Source organism: Arachis stenosperma, chromosome 9 (genome assembly GCF_014773155.1).
Source record: "Arachis stenosperma cultivar V10309 chromosome 9, arast.V10309.gnm1.PFL2, whole genome shotgun sequence".
In the NCBI taxonomy this organism is placed as follows: domain Eukaryota; kingdom Viridiplantae; phylum Streptophyta; class Magnoliopsida; order Fabales; family Fabaceae; genus Arachis; species Arachis stenosperma.
Genome location: NC_080385.1, coordinates 4,127,346 through 4,143,236, shown reverse-complemented (window position 1 = coordinate 4,143,236; position 15,891 = coordinate 4,127,346). Strand labels below are relative to the sequence as shown.

General features: G+C 31.0%; 1 protein-coding gene across 1 annotated transcript; it reads right to left on the bottom strand.

Annotated features, from left to right (window-relative positions):
- Positions 1–9,829: 9,829 nt before the first annotated feature.
- On the bottom strand, positions 9,830–14,993 carry LOC130950935 (FBD-associated F-box protein At5g38590-like). The gene is made up of 5 exons (XM_057879537.1): positions 14,711–14,993; positions 12,084–13,019; positions 11,858–12,007; positions 11,488–11,774; positions 9,830–10,113 (listed from the first exon to the last, which is right to left on the bottom strand). Exons 2-5 carry the CDS (start codon positions 13,008–13,010, stop codon positions 10,107–10,109), a joined length of 1,371 nt encoding a protein of 456 aa, XP_057735520.1. The 5' UTR covers positions 13,011–13,019; positions 14,711–14,993; the 3' UTR covers positions 9,830–10,106.
- Between the last annotated feature and the right edge of the window lie 898 nt (positions 14,994–15,891).

The following is a 15,891-nucleotide window of genomic DNA, read 5'->3' as shown; positions in this document are numbered from 1 at the left end:
AGAAAAGTTTATTAATGCCTTCATAGATACAGGGGCAACAAAATGTTTTGCAAGTTCAAATATAAAACTTAACTGGAAAAAGTTAGAAAATCCACTAAGAATTAGAATAGCCGATAAATCCATACACAAAGTCAATTTAAAAGCAGAAATGGTTGAAATCTTCATTCAGAATTACAGATTCATTATTCCATCTATATATAAATTAGAATCTGGAATAGATTTTATTATAGGGAATAATTTCCTAAAACTATATCACCCTTTTATCCAAGAATTAACATATATAGTTCTAAAAGCCCCATATGATTCTTCTCTAAATCAAAAGGCAAAACTAATAAAAATCCCGACTACTACTATAAATGAAATTTTAAAATTTAAATATTTTCAATTTTAGAAGAATGCTATTTGAACTTATACTTCCAGATAAAAATTCCAAAAAATGACCTTGAAAGTAAAATAGAAGAACTTTTAAATGAAGTATGTGCTGAAAATCCTTTAGATATTAAAAATACAAACAAAGAATTAATAAGTATTAAATTAAAGGATCCTACAAGAGAAATAAATGTTCCAAATAGAATTCCCTATTCAGCTAGAGACAAGGAAGAATTTTCATCTGAATGTAAGGATCTTTTGGATAAAGGAATTATAAGACTAAGTAAAAGCCCTCATGCGGCCCCAGCTTTCTATGTTGAAAACAATAACGAAATTAAAAGAGGAAAACGAAGAATGGTTATTAATTATAAAAAAATGAATGAAGCAACCATAGGAGATGCTCATAAGCTCCCAAGAAAGGATTCCATTCTAGAAAAAATCAAAGGAGCAACTTGGTTTTCATCGCTCGATGCAAAATCAGGATATTGGCAACTTCGTTTAGACGAAGAAACAAAGAAATTAACTGCCTTTACTTGTCCAACAAAAGAATCAACAGGAGTATTACTCTACGAATGGAATGTCCTACCATTTGGACTAAAACAAGCTCCAGGTATTTATCAGAGATTTATGGAAGAAAATTTAAAAGATTTAAATGATTTTGTTCTAGTTTACATTGATGATATACTAATCTTTACAAAACAAGATAAAGAAGATCATCTTCAAAAATTACTAATTGTCTTAGAAAGATGTAAGGAAAAAGGTTTAGTCCTTAGTAAAAAGAAAGCTAAGATAGCAAAACAAGAAATAGAATTTCTTGGATTAATTCTATCTACTGAAGGGAAGTTAAAACTTCAACCAAATGTATTAGAAAAAGTAGATTTATTTCCTGATAAAATGGAAGATAGAAAACAATTACAAAGATTTTTAGGATGCATAAATTATATTTCTGATAAAGGATTTTTAAAGAATATAACAGATTATACTAAAAACTTATTTTCAAAAATAAGTATAAAAAAGAATTGGAAATGGGAAGAAAAGGATAGCCTGCAGATTCAAAAAATTAAAGAACTTTGTAAAAATCTTCCAGAACTTTATATTCCGGAAGAAGATGACTATTTAATAGTAGAAACAGATGCTTCAGACAAGACCTGGTCAGGCTGTCTAAAAGCTAAAAAAGCTGAAAAAAGCTTGAACAAAGAAAAAGAATCACTAGATTCTAAACATTCCTCAAAGGAATTACTATGCAGATATATTTCTGGAACATTTACACCAACAGAACAGAGGTATACTACCCATGAAAAAGAAACTCTAGCAGCAATAAAAACTATTAAGAAATGGAGGATTGATCTACTTCCAAAGGAATTTACATTACGAACAGACTCAAGTTATTTAACAGGTTTTATTAGATATAATTTACAATCTGATTATAATCAGGGTCGTCTGGTAAGATGGCAAATGTTTTTATTACAATATCCGATAAAAATCGAGTACATTAAAGGAAATAAAAATATTATTGCAGATACATTAACAAGAGAATGGAGTTCATTGTCAACACAATGAATCAAGAAATCCAGAAGCTTGAACAAGAGCTTGAAAGGTGTAATCACTGTCAGCAGCTAAGAGCTCAAATTCAATCCATTAAGAAGGCCATGGAAGCCATGAAGGTAACCCAGCAGGCAACATTACCTGCTCCAATACCAATGCTGACAACACCATCAGAGTTCAGCCAGCTAAGCGTGGTGGACCAACCAAAAATTGAAAAAATTTCTGAAAATAAAACTTTGGCAGAAATAATTAAAAAATCGACTCAGGACAAAAAATATTATGTCATTTACAATGGCCCAATGAAAGGAGTTTATGATGATTGGGCAAAAGCAGCCCCATTCACCCATCAGCCCAAAACTATTCACAAAGGAGGATTCTTGACAATAGATGAAGCAAAAGAATCCCTCAGAGAATATGAAGTGCTCCACCCAGAGCAAATTCTAAAAAGAGCTGACAAAGCTCCAGTCCAAACCCAAAGGACTCCAGTCCAAGTTCGAACAGGAATGCTAAAAAATATTCCCACAAAGGCCGAAATAAATGACAAGAAAAGGGTATGCAGATCAAACTGTAGAGAAACCCTTAATCTGATTCTAAATTGGACTCTAGAAAAAAGAGCAATATTGGGATATTATCCCATTAACAAAGAACAGCTAACAAAGCTGGTAATCTTCCCAGAGGCTTCACCCTCTGATACATATCAGTTTTTCCAATACGGATTAATTGATACAATCCTAATTTTTGACAATTTAAATATCATTAAAGAATTTCCTGCAGGTTTTATAGATGCAGTGAAAAAATTTAAAAATATGATTGATGCAAGAGAACCAAGGGATATATCTCTAAAATTTACAAGTAGTCAGCCAATCTTCAATGAAGAAGGAGAATGTTTGATTCCAGCATTTCAAGTAGTTTTCATGTCAGTCTTCCCAGGAGATTTTCAACCAATAGAACAAGTTCAAGATCTATCAATTTATAGTAACGAAGGGAGATTGGCCAGCACATTAGCAAGGGTCTTCGAGAGAGCCCAAAAAATAAACAAAGAATCCAGAACAAGAATAAACTACAAAAGCAGAAACACTCTAATTGTTTCTAGTAAGAAAAACCAAATTGAATCAAGAGAAATGAGACTCCTAGTAGATTTTGAATCAGCATTTTACAATTTTTCTGGATTACTAGAAAAGCTTCCTGAAGGGATAAGGAGGAATCTATGCCATTTACTAAAAGACAAAGAAGACCATAGGTGCCAGCTGTGCACCTCAGAGATGTCTGAAGAAAGCAACAATGCTGAAGACCTCACCCACGTGGAAAAAGAAGTGGATGAAACATATGAGTCATCCATCAACATTATTGTTGAATGATGTAAGAGCTTTCGTCACAAGGCACCAATAATGTAGCTGGTGCGAATTATTGCTCAATGACGTAAGCAATGACGTCATAAGAAGGGTAAGGATGGGATTTGTCCATCAAACCCAACCATTATAAATAGAGTGCTAAGTTATTTGATAGAGCATCAGAAATCAGAAAGCAGGAAGCTTAGAGTACTCACAGGCCAGGAGGGCGAAGAGGAAGTAGCTGAGGCGATTCTGGAGTCTGATCCATTAGAAAAATAAATCTAAGAAATTCCCCTCTGGAATTAATTTGTAAAATCTCCCCTCTGGAGAACAAAACACATATTGTAAAATAGCAATAAATAAAGAAGTTTATTCTCCAGAAAGGTACATCTTTATCCCAATCTTTTTAAGTTATGAATTATTTAGAAGATATAGAAATAACTGAAGAATCTGATTACTATAAGCTAACTGCTTTACTTGATAATGAAAAACAAGCTATTTTAAAAACGGAATTAGATCTTAAACCTAACGATAATTTTAATAAACAAAATCCTCTAAAAGAAATCTTTAATAGAAAAAATATAATATATTATGGAAAAATTCAGATTGAAACTCCAATAAAAATACAATCCGCAAATGGAGAACTTGAAATAGCTCTGATAAATGAACAAGATGTAAATAAACAAATTGGAAAAATTAAAGATCAACAAAAAAGATCTAAAATTGGATGGATTCATATTAGTACCATTCAAGTTTTAGTTAAATCCACATACATGAAAGGAATTAATTCTCCAATAAGTCTGGCAATCTGTGATAAAAGAATCACTAATCCTAGAGATCAAATAATTGGAATAATCCATGGTAACTTGGCAAATGTAAATGTTAAATTCAATGCTCATATTGGATATGCTATTCCTCTATCAACCGAAAATCTCGGCAGATCCTTAAGTCTGGCTTATAAATTCCATAAGATAGATTTAATGGAACAAAATGATGAACCATTTTCTATCACATATGCAATTAATTATGCCCTGACAAATAGTCATCATAGTATAGACTTCAAAGATAAAGAAAGAATTTATGTTGATGAACTATTTCAAAAGTTTGTAAAAACAGAAATTCCAAGAAATAAGGCTATTGAAAGCCCAGTTTTGTTATTAAAACAACCGTCAAGAAATTCATTTTCATCATCTAGTTTTAGAATAAGAGAATCTAAAATTAACAGCCCTCTAAGTCTATCTCATTTAAAAATTGAAGAAAAAGATTCTGAAATAAAGGAATTAACAAAAAGAATTGAAAAGTTGAATGAAACTTTAAATAATAAATTATGACGATAAATAAAGAAGAAATATACGTGTCTTATCAAGATAAGAAACAAGAACTCTTTGAAAGAGAAAATCATTTGAAATATTTAAAGTTTTCTGAAACAAACCAAAGAGCTTTCAAAACTTTAGTATTATCTTATAACAATCTGAAAAAAGAAGTCGAAGAATTAGAAAAAATAATAGAATCTTTAGAAAATAACAATGAAGCTATGGCAGAAGATGCAGAAATTCTAATATGAAAGATTTTCAAAAAAGTCTTATTTCTTTAAAAACAATTAAAAGGAATATGAAAACAAGAATAATGGCTATATCTATAAAATAAGAAATTTGACAACTGAATCTTCAGATTTAGAAACAGAAATCAAGAAGGTAAACAAAAAGATATTTAGAACAAGAAAATTAATACAACGTTTTAAAACTAAAAAATCAATCAAAAATTTAAAAGAAAATATTAAGAATAAACAAATTTATCGTGCTCGAAGATTGCATTATCTTCACATACAAAATATGATTGCATTACAAGCTTTTGAATCAAGAATACATGTTCAAAATATTCAAGTAATACAACCTCTACAGGTTGAACCCCTAGAACAAGTACAAATTGAATCTGAACAAGAATTACAAGTATAAAATGCCTGGTTTAGCAAATCAAACGATACAAGAATTAAAAATGATTTAGATTTTCAGAAAAGTCAAAAAAGATATTATGAAGTAAGATTACAGAATAGTAACATTTACACAAGAAATAGAGAAGAAGTGGAACAATTCTGTAAAAATTGTATAGAAAGCATATCAAGAGAAATAGAAAATTTGTTAAAAGAAATAGAAAATTTTAATAATGCAAATCCAACCCAAGAAAAATATTTCAAAAACCTGCATTGATAAAAATTGGTATCAGAGCCAAGTTAACGATTAAGGATAACACTTTTCTCTTTAAAGCAACGCTTTTTAGTGACACGCTTTTTTGCCATAAAAGACAAAAATCTGTAAAGATGCATCTTTACAGTAGTAGGCACCTAATAAAATTTAAATGTATGGCATATCTATTTATTAATATATATATATAATATAGATTTTTTTCAATAATTTATTTTTGACATGACAATTATATAAAAGAAATATAATGAGTTTCAAAAATTTAAAAATAATTAATTATCTTAAAGGTACTGAAATTCTTATAAAATATAAAATACAACTTTTAAAATAAAATATTAGTCGAAATAAGTTATCATGAAAAAGTAAGGTAAAAGTTTTCTTTTTCAACCATATAAGTTTAAAAGAAAACTTAATATTTTTATAAAAAAATATTTACATTAGATAATATGATTATTAAAATATAATGATGTAAGTTATTATATCTATAAAAATAAATAAATAAAAATTAATTTAAAAAAATATAAAGATTTGAGTGTATAACATAAAATTGATTAAGTAAAATATCATTTAAAAAAATAATTAAAACTTAAACCTACCACATTACTAAAAATAATTATAAATAAAATTATCAAATATTTTTTATTTTATCAAATATATATATATATATATATATATATATATATATATATACTTCTTTTAAATCTTGGGGAGTCAAGTCACTACTTGGCCTCCTTAGATCCGTGCCTGATTATAACTGCTTTGATTAATAAGAGCATTAAGGTTTGGGATATAAGGAGCTTTAGGATTACACGTATGAAGTGAGAAAGGTGAGGTTTTTAAGATATGACAGTTTGTTTTTGGATTTTCATGGTGGGGGATTGCTTGAGTCGGTACGATCACACGGAGCTTGCCGTTGGTGTTGATATGAGTGTTCTTGTTGAAGGCTTGATGACCAACCATGATTGGGATGAGCTTGTTTATGTTTTGGAGCATGGCATATATAAATTTGGAATAAAATATCGTTTTTGTCTTCAACGTTTGGGGTAAGTCATATTTGTGTCCCTAACGTTTAAATCGTCATATTTGTATCCCTAACGTTTATAAAAGTGATTCAATGTTATCCTACTATCAATTATACTAACAAATCAGATTATATTTTTCAATTATTCTCACTTGAATGTATTTATTCTCAATTAGGTCTCACTTGGATGTGTTCGATTTTAATATTATACCCACTATTTGTGTTTAGATTCAATTATGTCCCTAGAAAAGTGAATTATATAAATGTTGTAGGAATTAGTTTCAACTTTTGATGAGCTATTTTTTTGAGTGGATCATCGATTATGTCCCAGACATTTGTATTCTAATTTTAAGAAGAAATTTTTAAAACACAAACTAAAGCATTCATGATGTGTAATTAATGGCAGAATAACATTGAATCACTTTTACAAACGTTAGGGACACAAATAGGATTTACGTCAAACGTTGAGGACAAAAACGATACTTTACTCTATAAATTTTTGTTGGCTTAGAACCCGGCATAGCAGGAAGTTAAAGATGATCGGTGGTAGGAACAATTTTAGAATTTAATATGTTTTTAAATAAAATTAATAAAAATTTAATAATTAAATATTTTTATCAAACATAATTCATCTCTTATGAGAATAAAATTTATTTAGTTCTTTCGTAGTCAGTTTTATCAATGTTCATATTTTTTATAGTTAAAAATGGTCATTTACTCTTTTTAATATCTAATTTGTAAGTATATAAAAGGTTTTAAGTAGTTATTTAATCAGAAATTTTAAATAAATTTTTAATTAATAAATTTAAAAATTAATTATTTTTTGAATATAATAATGTATAATTAGTTATTTTTATGTATAAAATATTAATTTATAAAATAATTGGTTCAAATCTTTATACTAGTTTAATTAATTTTACATCTAAAAAAAATCATCAAATTTTAATTTATAATATCCTAAAAAAGAAACATTTTAAGAATAGTAATTTTAATTTATAATGGCTAATACTTTTAGCTAGTAATTTAATGCATTTTATTTAGTAGCCAAACACTATATTTTTAATCAACATTTTTAAATATTATTAGTTAATTACTAACAAAAAAATAAATGCACTTGCTCTTATATTCTTAATTTCTTATTGTCAATTCCAAAATTTTTCATGACAATACTTATTTATGAATGTTGCTAATGTTTTTAGGTAGCTACTTCTATAAAGATATTTTTGTGCGAAAATAATATTATAAATCATTAGATGACTTAATATATTTGACTGAATCATTTAACAATTACAAATATCAAGACGTCTCACTAATATATTTTGAGTAAATACCTAAAATGGTCCCTAAATTTCAAATCGCTATTCAATTTAGTCTTCGACTTTTAAAAATGACCAATTAAATATCTGAAATTCGAAAAAGTGTATATCCATTAGCAGAAGTGCCGTCTAAACGTTGATGATGTGGGACGTGGAATGCCTACAACTATATGCTAATGTGTACCAAACTTGAATTTGATTCAAATTGATACATGAAATTACTTAATAATATCCAAATTAGTCAATTTTCAATTATAAAACTCTAATCTCCAAGTTATTGTCTTATCTTCTTCTATATCTCTGCTGTCTTCTTCTCTTTTTTGACTTTTTCGTTTTATCTTCTTGTTCATATTCATTCTGAACTACAATCTTAATACACCTATCTAAAAACTATTTTAATTGCAAGTTTGATACTTAGAAAAAGCTATGCTTTGATGTCACAATCTTTTGGTTTAGTTGCTGCGTAACTGGATGGAAGAAGTGTGGCATTATGGAGAGAAATTGCGAAAATAGGATGAGTTGAAGTTGATGCAAATCTAATTTGTTGCTTCTCATACTTGTATCTTGGTGTAGGTACTAGGAATGTTATTGAATAGACAAAAAAAAGTACTTGGTTTTAGTTGCTTACGAGTCAAATGTGATTAATTTGGTGAAGCTAGGACCACTATGTCAGCATATTTGGAAGAGGGCATGATAGTATGATTAATGTGGTTGGATTAATTTTAAGTTCAACATGTATTTAAATTATATATATCCTTGTATGTTCGTTTATTAAGCTAAAATATATTTTCACTTTTAAGAAGGTAATCATTATTATTATCTTCAAGGTTTTAACATCACTTTTTAAGTTTGTCATCTTTCAATTGAACTCGTGCAAAATTTTTTGTGAAATGGGTGTTGCACAAACTGGTTCTTCACTTCCATCAATCCAAGAACGCAAGTGAATTCAAACTCAAAGTGAAACCATGTTAACATTTTCTTTAGAGTCATAACCTTACCTCATAATTTAGACAACCATAAAATAGTCTACTAAGATTCTCTGTCGTCGTTGAGTACTTCATTACCATCCGAAACCCGCAATTACAGAAAATGGCATTCTTACCTCCCCTATTGCATATTCCTTTGCTACCATAAGGTTTACCTGTAGAATTGTTCCTACTTGAGCTTCTTTGGCTTCTCTCTCACCACCCATCATCACTCATACAGACGAGAAAATAAGATGAACTGAAAGATAGCGGAGAGGTCGAAGAAGATAAGACAACAAAGAGATCGAAGAAAAGAAGAGAATAATTTACGAATTAGGGTTTTATAATTGAAAATGGACTAATTTGAGTATTATTAAGCAATTTCAGGTACTAATTTAAATTAAATTCAAGCTTGGTACACATCAGCATACAGCTGGAATGTCCACATGGCAGTTCACGCTCCACATCATTGTTTAGACGACACTTCTACGAGGGATTAACGGAGATACACTTTTTCGAATTTCAGAAATTTAATTGATCATTTAAAAGTTGAAGACTAAATTGAATGCAATTTGAATTTCAGAGACTATTTTAGATATTTACTCGATATGTTTTTAAACCAGCAACAAATTGGAAAAAGTAAAAACTTGCTATATTGCTATGCATCTGAAACTGTGACCGAGAAAATTTTACCGGTGGTACTGGAAAAGATTCCTAGAAAAATTGCAGTTGATGATAGGGATTTGGTTCATCATGGGCATGATGGTGGAAGGATATGTTGTGTATATAAGGGCATTGCAAAGATAGAAAAGACAACATCAAGAGCCTAAATCTCTTTCTGTCCAGGTTAATCAATTTACCCTTCTTCATGCCTTTATTTTAAAACGATTAGATTAGTAACTAATTAAATGTTAACTTGGTCAATTTATACAAATATCCATATCGATTGAATCCATCCTTTTTGTTTACTTGAGACCGACACTCCACCACTATCAAATAAGGGTGTGATTCATCCCTGTGATTTCTGAGTTTCTCTACCCATAATTTTTTCCGTATTTAAGAAGTGCTCCAACAATGCAAATATCAAACCAGAAGAGACTAGAATAACAGTTACTAAGAAACACAACAAAATCAAATCCCAAATTTAAGATGGATCTGAACATAAAAGAGTGTTTAAACTGCTACTTTCAAAACGAAAAATGCTTTGAAGAAGGAGAAAAGGGTTTAAAAATAACATCAACAAACATTTATGTTATTAAAATTAAAAGTTGCATAGGACAAAAGCACAATGCCGAGTCTTTTGTACTTCACATAATCCACCCTTCCAAGTTCACACTTCCATGCTGTAGGAATAGGAATCATCTCCTTTATAGCCAGAGAACAAAACAACAACTTAAATGTAAAAAGACAGATTAAAGAAAAACGATTACAAAATAATATTTATATCATCTTTGTGATTCATAATGCAAATGGTACAAGTTGAACAGTCCTATAGCAAGAAATAGGTTCCGTTAAGCACTTTTGTCATCAACATGTATAATTCCAATTTACATTATCCATTCTCCATTCATACATATTTGCATTATCAATAAAATTTTACCAAATATTCATGTCTTAATTCATGTGAAGCAAGAATTGCATATATCTCACGTAATATCAGCACTATCACAATCACACAAAAACACACACACACACATATATATATATATATATATATATATATATATATAAAAAATGTGTAATTATGTCCATAAAATCTTAACAAGTACAGCTCTGTTAAAATTGGATTTTGAGTATGTTTATCATACAAAAATAAAGTGTTGTGCCAATATAATAATATAACATTTTAAATCAATTTTTTTTGTTAGGATTTTAGATTAAAAGCAGCACATGGAAAAGCATTATTGGTATTTTAAAGGTAACTTAATTAAAAAAGATAGAACTGTATTTTTTAGGATTTTATGTACATAATTAGACTAATTTTTTTAATATTGGTCAAAGATGAGTATTACACTAAGTTATTTGGTTTCAGGTAAGTTTTCCTCTGCTATAATTTTTTTTTTCCACTTTTCAGAAGACACAAATCTAAAAAATTTTATAAATTAATTTAAAAGAAAACATCATTGACGTTTTCATTAAAAAATATATTTTTTAAAATTTTAAAAATATTAAAATAGAAAACGACATTGCTGTTTTTGTTTTTAAATTTTTTTAAAATTGTGATATTTTAACGAATTTAAAAAATTAAAGCTGCAGCACCCTCACAGTTGGGTACAACACACATAATGAGTTATTTTGGAAGATAACACCCATCTGAATTCTGAACCCAATATTAAAAAAAAAATTCCAAAACAATAAGGCCTTATCCCAATTTTATATAATACCAGAAAATAACTAATTCAAGAAAATTCTACCGCATTAGATAAAAGTGCAGACACAATTGAAAACATGAGTGATTCAACAAGACACCAAACACAAAATGAGGAAGCAGTAATAAAATATATGCTAGTACACCTTATATAAAACAGCAGTATAACAGATGATTCTCTCCACAAGATGTTCCTTTTCTCTAATTTCACCAAAAACATTAACTAAATTTTTGCAAATAAAATTGACCCTGGTTCACGTTTCACAATTTTCATACTAATTTTTCAAACATGCCTCATAAGAAAAACTCAAATTTATATTACTCGACATAGCATTGATATGGTCAACCACAGAGCAGATGAGAATTCATACCTAGTTAAGATACGTGCTTCAACTTGGCATATGCTAGAGCCCCTCGGTAAGACAGATATTTCGCTAAGGATATGCTCCTCCTTTTCAAATGAACCAATTTTAGCGTAAATTTTGAGTCTCTTTAAAACAAGTGCATTTTGCAAGATATATGCCAAAAATTCGCGCTCCTCTGATGAGTCTGAGTAGCTTGTAAATTCAAAAATGTTCAAGTGTGACATAACACAACTAGGTACACTGGCTGGCTGTGTCCAACTGCTCTGGGGAGTTTGGTCACGAAAATATTGTACCTGACAACACGGGAAAAAATTGTCAAAGGATGCAGGCAATTAATAACAAATAGAAAATGGTGGAACTATGTAAATGTTTATACCCCATTGATATCAATTTCGAGTAGTTGAAGCTTAGGGCAGCAGCAAAGCAGTTTTATTAGGACTCCAGAATTGAAATTTGAATAACAAAGGCTCAGTTCATGTAAGCAGCTAAATTCTGGTAAGTGTAAATTCGGAGCTTCAACCAAGCACTGTATGAAAGATAATACAAAACCATTTGAAACTTGGAATATGAGCAATGGATTGTGACACTGATAAGCATATTACCTCGGTGGTCCACCATCCAAAATCCAAAATCTTTGTCTTGGAGAGTGCCTGGAGAAGTTTGGGTAGCCAAGCAACATGCTCATCCAAGGGAGCAATCTCCAAACAAGCTTCCCTTATCTTGGGAAAATCACTGATAACCAAAGTCGTTACACATGATCCCGTAAGGAATATACGGAGGTATTCAAGATTCGGGGTGTCCATTTGAATCTCACTGATTATGGGATCATCAAACTCTCTTACCTCGAATAAGCTTAGCCTCTTCAAAGAGGGGGAGAGAAAGTGTATCTTAGGGTAAAGGCTTCCATAATAATCGATGTAAAGATTTTCAAGAGCAGGGCAGCCAGATATGAAGTCGTGTTCAACAGAGACTCCTAGCAAGAGTGTTAAATCCTTGAGTAGAGGCAAATAAACCCAAGGTATATCATTGAGATAAAGATCACCCCCCAGGGTGAGGGACACAAGCGAAGCACATGTGAATATTCCATCAACATAGTCCGGATAGAATTCCTCGTAATTAAAATAGAGAATCATTTCTTGAAGGCAGGGCCCCGCAGCAGCACGTATCCACCTTCCAATGGCATTGTCAATGGCATCGTCAATCACTTTGTTGTCATCTAAGCCTCTCTTGTCATCTAAGCCTCTCTGACATGAGAGGCTGAGATTTCGGATGTGGGGAAACCTGAGCTGGGATAGAACTGCATCGATAAACGACGCGAATCTCTCATTGCTCCAATTGTGGTCGGTATCATCAAAATCAAAGACTTGGAGATCCTTCCAGAGATGGCGCCATTGTCGAGACAAGATGCTGGTGCGCACCGCATATAAGGTTGGGAGGAATGAGAGGATGTGGCACAACAACGAGTTTGGTAGGCTGCTGATAATGTCTGTGCCCATGCTTCTTTTTGATGCTGTTGATGTTTCAGCCATTTCTCCCAACTTGAGGGTGAATGATATGCAAAGAACAAGAATGAGTGAAGAATACCAAGAGTAAAAATTAAGAACAATGACGGTATATAATAAGCTAACATGTTCTGTACTTTTATAATCTATAATATATATAATGGGAATATGAAAAGGATTATTGTCCAAATGGAAGTAAAAAGAGCTATATATGTGTAACATTATTATGAATGAGAAGCCCGGGAAATAAGCCAAGGGGCAGAAAGTAACAACATTATAACACCGAATTTGGTTGCAGGCATGCTGAAATGGTCAGTGTGCCAGTGAGTGTGTGTTTCAAACTTTCAATGTGTCGCGTTATTCCCAATTTGCCTTTTTCTACCACTGGTTAATACTTAGGTGTGAAAGGGATTCTTTACCCTCAAGTTTTTAGTTTACCAATATGAAAAAGATAGCATTGCTATCATTTTTTTATTCTGAGTGAATCACTGGTATCTGAATTTTGTCATCACAGATCATACTGTGTGTGCATTCACTGCATTGTTAGCATTTTCATATGTTACCGTTCCCACCTAAAGTAATAATAATTGAGCCTTCAACGCAATAATAAAATTTAGGGAATATATAAGAACAACGAGAATATGTAATAAGCTAACATTATTAGGGTTAAAGGAAAACAAAAGTGCAAGGCATTGGGGAAGGTAAGTAGTACCAGGAATCTCCCCTTGATGTAGGGGTGACAATAGATAGGGTAGGTTAGGGTTTATACCCAACCTTAAACCCATAGTTATCAAAACGAACTGGTAATCAACCCGGTCTCATACGACCAGATCACCGAGTCATTGATTTAACTGGTGGGTCACGAGTTGATCCGGTTATAATTAAATAAAAATAAAAATATACAATTATAAAAATAAAATTAAAAACAAAAATTAAAATACATGTTTTCACAAACATAATAATAATCAAATATCAATTTCTAGACACAACTAATGATGCAAAAAGTGATAATAAACTAATCACTGGTACAAAATACTTTCTCAATTTAAATGAACAAGAGCGAGTGAAAGATAACACAATTGGTAAATCAAATCCAAGAAGTGATCTCAAAGTCAGCATCTATATCTTCTTCTATATCTTCTTAAGACAAATTTAAAGCTTGAACAACATTTTCGTCATTTTGATTTGGATCTATATCTTCCATAACATTGTTACTCGGTCAATTATTATCTTAAATCAATTAATTCCACCTTCCCTAACAGATTTGTCAGAGTATATGCATATCATAGTGATTTTCTCTTATTTTTTAACAATTTGTTTACGATACCCTAAGCAGGATCAATCTTTCATCTATTACTATAAACTCTCTTTTAGTTGAACATCAGGAGTTGATGATATTGTTCTTGAGATGGTGGATTTTCTGATAATGGTGTTTGCGAGGAAGACATTTTTAAAATTCTAACAAAAGAAAAACAAAATTACATCAATAAAAGATTTAGATAAGTGATATTCAGCAACAATTCAACTTACAGCAACAATTTAAAAGCAATAAAATGCTTCATCAATTCAACATGTTTTCCAGCAACAAAATGCAATGTTCAGAGATATATTGATTATATTCAGCAACAAATTCAACTTACAGCAACAAATTCAGCACATTCATAATTTTCAACAAATTCAACTATGATAAAATTCAAAAACAAAGAACAGGGCCGAAGGAAGCTCACCTGCCCAGGGACCAATTGACGGTAAAGGAAGCTGACCAACTGAACTGACGGCCGAATAAAAAGACGACGACCACCACCACCCGAGGGATCAGATGCTGGTTCGGTCTGCTTCTGCCGCCGGCGAAGCGAGCGCACCGAAGGCAGCGACTGAGTGCGAGACGGTGACGACACAGGCCGCGAAGACGGGTGAGACTGAGAGAGCTTGAAGGTGAGGGAGACAGTGACGAGAGACTGCGAGTCTGACAGAGAAGAGAGACTTTGAGGCCTGTGGGATGGATTAGGGTTTATGGCAACCAGAAGCCCCGCGGGGGGGGGGGGGGGGGGGGGGGGGGGGGGGGGGGAAGGGCGGCGGTTTTGGCGAAAAGCCGCCACTCGACCCGCTTTTCACCGGGTCGGATACTTGGATGGTCCAATTAGTGGCTCGGCTCGGCTTAACGACTGGGTTTTGGGTCGAACCAGCCTAGTCTGTAGCTTTTAATAAAATTCAATCATATTTTACCTGAGTTTATAAAATGTTAACTCTAATCCTATTCATTTTTAACCCGCCCGTATTTAATTTTACCTGCGGTTTATAAAAAAAACAATATTCAACAATTTGATATTCTGATGAGATTTAGGATTATAATTTAATATGTATATATCGATTTGACTTATAAATAAAAGTGTTAAATTTTTAATTTAAAGTCTTAACTTAGTGATTAAAAACTTCTTATTTGAATGAAAATTTCTTAATTTATAGCGGAACGGAAAAAAAAGGTGTGGACTGTGGAGTGTGGAGGATAGGATTCAATTGGGGTTGTGATTTGAAAATTAGTGTCAAATTATATGTATAATTTCATCAGACAACTTTAATGATATTTTCCCATTTAATTTTAGAATACAATTTATAACTTCACTACAAAAACTTAAAAGAAAATTAAAATTAAAATTAAAATTAAAATTAAAATTTGCCATAAAATCATCTAAAATTTTGAAACTTTAACTTTAACTTTGTATTTTTAGTGACATTTTTACATTCTTCAATTTTCTATCGATATAATTTATATAAAAATCTTATTAATGTCTTAAAAATACATTTTAATCTATCCTAAAGATTACATTTTAGAAGCACCCTAATAATTTTTTTTTTTACTAAAAATTAATGCAAAAATCATGTTTTTAAGTTTCTAATGAATTGAATA